Source organism: Coffea eugenioides, unplaced genomic scaffold, assembly GCF_003713205.1.
Source record: "Coffea eugenioides isolate CCC68of unplaced genomic scaffold, Ceug_1.0 ScVebR1_2650;HRSCAF=3718, whole genome shotgun sequence".
Classification (NCBI taxonomy): Eukaryota; Viridiplantae; Streptophyta; class Magnoliopsida; order Gentianales; family Rubiaceae; genus Coffea; species Coffea eugenioides.
In genome coordinates, this window is record NW_020863157.1 from 19,323 (window position 1) to 23,413 (window position 4,091).

At 35.5% G+C, this 4,091-nt stretch overlaps 1 protein-coding gene across 1 annotated transcript; it reads right to left on the bottom strand.

The window, feature by feature from the left end:
- Positions 1–1,299: 1,299 nt before the first annotated feature.
- On the bottom strand, positions 1,300–2,688 carry LOC113757047 (protein SCARECROW 1-like). The gene has a single exon (XM_027300458.1). It carries the CDS (start codon positions 2,686–2,688, stop codon positions 1,300–1,302), a length of 1,389 nt encoding a protein of 462 aa, XP_027156259.1.
- Positions 2,689–4,091: the final 1,403 nt, after the last annotated feature.

Consider the following 4,091-nt stretch of genomic DNA (forward strand, 5'->3'; position numbering starts at 1 on the left):
TTATTCTGATTGATTAATTTTGCTCTTTCAGGATTGATTGTAAAGTTACCAATCAATATAACTTCCATTTTGGGCACAAATTTATCTTAATGTTTTCACATTTAATTTAGGACCATCTACTTTGCACTCCTAAACTTATACTACTTTCTCACATTGCATCCGAAAGTTTAATTTTAATACTTTGCACCCCAACTCCTAATATGGGAACATTGCACCCTAAACTCTCAAGTTTGTCCCATTTAAATCTAATCAATAATTATGTTTGCAAAATTATCGAGATAAAGCATGGTGAAAATTAATGATAATGTACCATTATCATTTAACTTTTTTGACCACTTTCAATACATTATCTCAATCAGTAATATTTTTAGCAAAATTAACGAGATAAAATATGATGCAAATTAATGATAATGCGTTGTTTATTTTTGCTACAATACCATGGCATCTTTAATTTTGATCACTTTCAGCATATTGCCATTGATTTATTGGGTCTCCTATACAATTTATTTTGCTGAAGTTGTCATTAATTGGATTTAAATGGGACAAACTTGAGAATTTAGAGTATAAAGTGATCCAAATTGAAAGTTTAGGGTGCAAAGTGCTTAAAATTGAAATTTAAGGTGCCAAGTGAAAAAATGATACAACTTCAAGGGTGTAAAGTGGAATTAGTTCTTTAACTTAAACTGAATTTTCTAGCTAAAATATTATTCAAACTACAAGCATTTCTCATATTTGTATGTTATTTTACTTCGAAGTTTGTTTGCGGACAGTATATATTTTGCTTTGAAGTTCCAAATTTTCAAGGGATTTTCCCAATTGAAATCTTAGCACTGTCACTTCACCTAATATGTGCTTATTCTATGGTTAATTTTCCGTATCATCAGTATACTTCCAAAAAAAAAAAAGTTTTGGTATCATCAGTTTTTTAACATGGTACGTTATAAGAACATGAACAGCGACAATTCTCCGTTCGTAAAACGGTAAAAGTCATGGACGGTTCACTCCTTGTCACGAATTTCAACATTCAAACTTTAATCAATCCCTATGCACTTTTTCCGAGACGATGGTGCCAAGTTAATAGCTTGAATACAAACACAAATGTACAATATATTATTCTGGAACAGAAAAAATAAATTTACTCTCAACTCCTTATATTGCAGATTACATTCGGATAATATACCGAGAATGAAGGATCAAATCATTGGCTTGGATCTATTATTAATTATTGGCTTTTATCTGTCATTCTATGCAGACAGGATTCTACAAGATCAAAAAATGAATCTGAAAAAAGAATAATGTCTATTGTACACAGTGCCATGCAGAGGCTGTTATCAAGCACCTATCTTGCCAACCTAGAGAAATAGCTTTACCATCAGCCTTTTCAAAAATTCGGAATCCACCATTTCCACCATCAAATTGGATTGGAGAACAGTGGCTTCTGATTTTCAGAAGTAATTTTGCTTGAATCAGAGACCTGGAACTCAATTTAGCTCCACTAAATCCATGACTCTCCATTCTCCCCTTCCAAGTTTCCATCCTCTCATATCTTGGACTAATGTTCACATGATCCTTATCATAGTTCATTACACTTTTAATCTCTTTCCCAAGGTGATTCTTCTCAATGCTCAATCTGTTAGCACTATCAACTGGTAGGCAATCATCCAATGAATCAAACATGGCCGCAAAATAATGCAAGGATTCCATGAACCGCGACAAGAAATTTTGAGGGGTTCGACTCCCTTCATGCTCCACCATTACCACAATAGAAGGATTAATCAAATTTACACATTTCAATGTTTCAGATATTTTGGAGACATTGTTTAGAGTATTCAGATGCAAAACTAAGTTTACCACGACAGTTTCACTTTTCTTTCTCCTTAAACTTCCCAGCATGGATCCTCTCAACAATCCTTGGAATTCAAAATTCAAGCTACGAAAACTCTTAGCAAAGCTGACTAGCCTTGTTTCAGTTTCTTGTAGTTCCTCCATGCTTCTTCCAAAGCCAGTGATTTTCAACGATACTCGTTTGTTAGCCGTTGCAATCTCTGAAAGAGATTGTATAAGAGAAGGCCACTGGAATCCGTAAGATATGTCAAAATCAATGACATGCAACACCCGACTGTTGTTTGGTTCTTCTTTCTCAAAGGTTTCAATGATAGATTGGTTAGCCGTGAAATGAGCAAACTGATAAAACGGGGATACCTTATAAAATTCTGTGAAAGCTAAGAATTCTTCTTCAGGTGTTGGAGTCTTCATTATCATGTCGTAGAAAGGCGATTTTCGAGTGAGAAGCCTTGCAACCAATCCATCAGCAAAATAAGCAGCAACCCTTTGGAGGGAATCTCCAGAGAGGCACACGTTCTGGTACAAATCACATAGGTTGTCTACAGCTGATTCGATGTCATTCTCATCAACTGAACTTGCAGATATAAGCAAAGAGTGAATCAGATGCAGGCCTTTGCCGTCTTCAACCCCTCCATCTTTCTTTTGGTTGAACATCTGTTCTCTCATTTCAAGAAGGCAAAAAATTTTGCCTTCACTGCTTTCATTCAAATCCCAGCGCACTAAATCAGCTTCTCTTCTCTTCCTTTTGTGCTTGATCTTTTGGCTACATGAATCCGTCGCACTTGTAAGTCTCAGACTCAAAAACTCATCATCTTCTCCACCTTGAATTTCAAGAACAGACATGGTAAAACAGATAGAGAGAGAGAGACAGGGAGAGAGAGAGATGAGAGGCAACTGTTCTGCAAAAGGGCAGGTGAAGGTATGGTGGAGCTTTAAGGTAAAAAAATATAAGGTTGTACCGGAGTAATTAATCTAAGAAAATTATCTGATGGCCTGTTGAGGCAATATGACACGGACAAGGGAAAGGTACAACTGGTTTCTTTTTGAGCATGTCATCAAAGAGATCAAAACACAAAAAGGGTATCTTTCTTTCTGAAAAATTATTCCTGTTCAAGGTCAATAAACTACTGATGAAGTTATTTTATATTTTTTGGCATAGTCTGCCGTCATTTGGATTGTCGATAATCTTGTAGTGAATGATAAATTTGGGGTTTTCGTTAGTTCGGAAGGGATTGGAAGATGCCATATGCAGCCACCAAAAAACAGCGCGAAAAGTAGGGGTATCGGACCTACCGTCCTGCTGTGAAGACCTGTCCATGACCAAACACATGTTTCTTAGGCTTTCTATTTACAGTTTGTGCTATTGGTTGTATCGTATGCAAACATTAGAGGTCAAAGAACAGTTTGGATATTATTCTCCTCTCAAGGAAGAAGTAGCTTTACTTTCCTTTTTAATTCCTTTTTTCGGCTGAATTACAGCATATGTTTGATTACCATCCCTTACCCTTAAAATAGTGAAGTGATATATTGACGAAATTGTGTCCCATTGGAAGTTTTTGTATTAATGTTTATTAGAAATCAGATCTTCCTTTTGAAACGAGACGAACGGTAAAGACCTTGTTTCTTTTTCTTCCTTTTTTTTCTTTTTAATTTTGCATATCAAGATTATGTGATAATGTCCTCAACTAGAATGAGGCACCATGGAGAGTTGCTTGTTGAAGAAACAAGATGCTTCAGCAATCAATAGCTTATGATGAATTTGACTGAGGAAATGGAAGCATTTTTAAACTGTGCATGAGGTGAAATTGATTAAGTCATGCTATTGCTGTAGAACTCCAAATTTCCTGTTCGCAATCAATGTTACATCCAACTAGATGCGGTTTATTGATAGTAATTTGATAAAGGAGGAAGATTTTAGTGACTGTATGATATGGCCGGGAGAAAGTGATAGTTTTCACATTTTCCAAATATTCTAGAAGATTTGGTGACAATAATTACTGTTGGGCTAAGATTTCTCAACATCTACCTATGCAAGGGGTGACTCTGATTTGGGCCAAAAAAAAAAGCTTAGTCTGCAGTTTATGGCAGAGGGTTTTGCACCACTAGTTAAACCGGCCAATTTTGCTGACGTTGAACTAATTTCTTTTTTACCTTATCGAGTCTTTAATTTTAGCCTTTTGTTCTTAATTGTTATTAAAGGCAGACTTTATAATTATGCACATATAAAGAACTCTGGTATCAGGAAT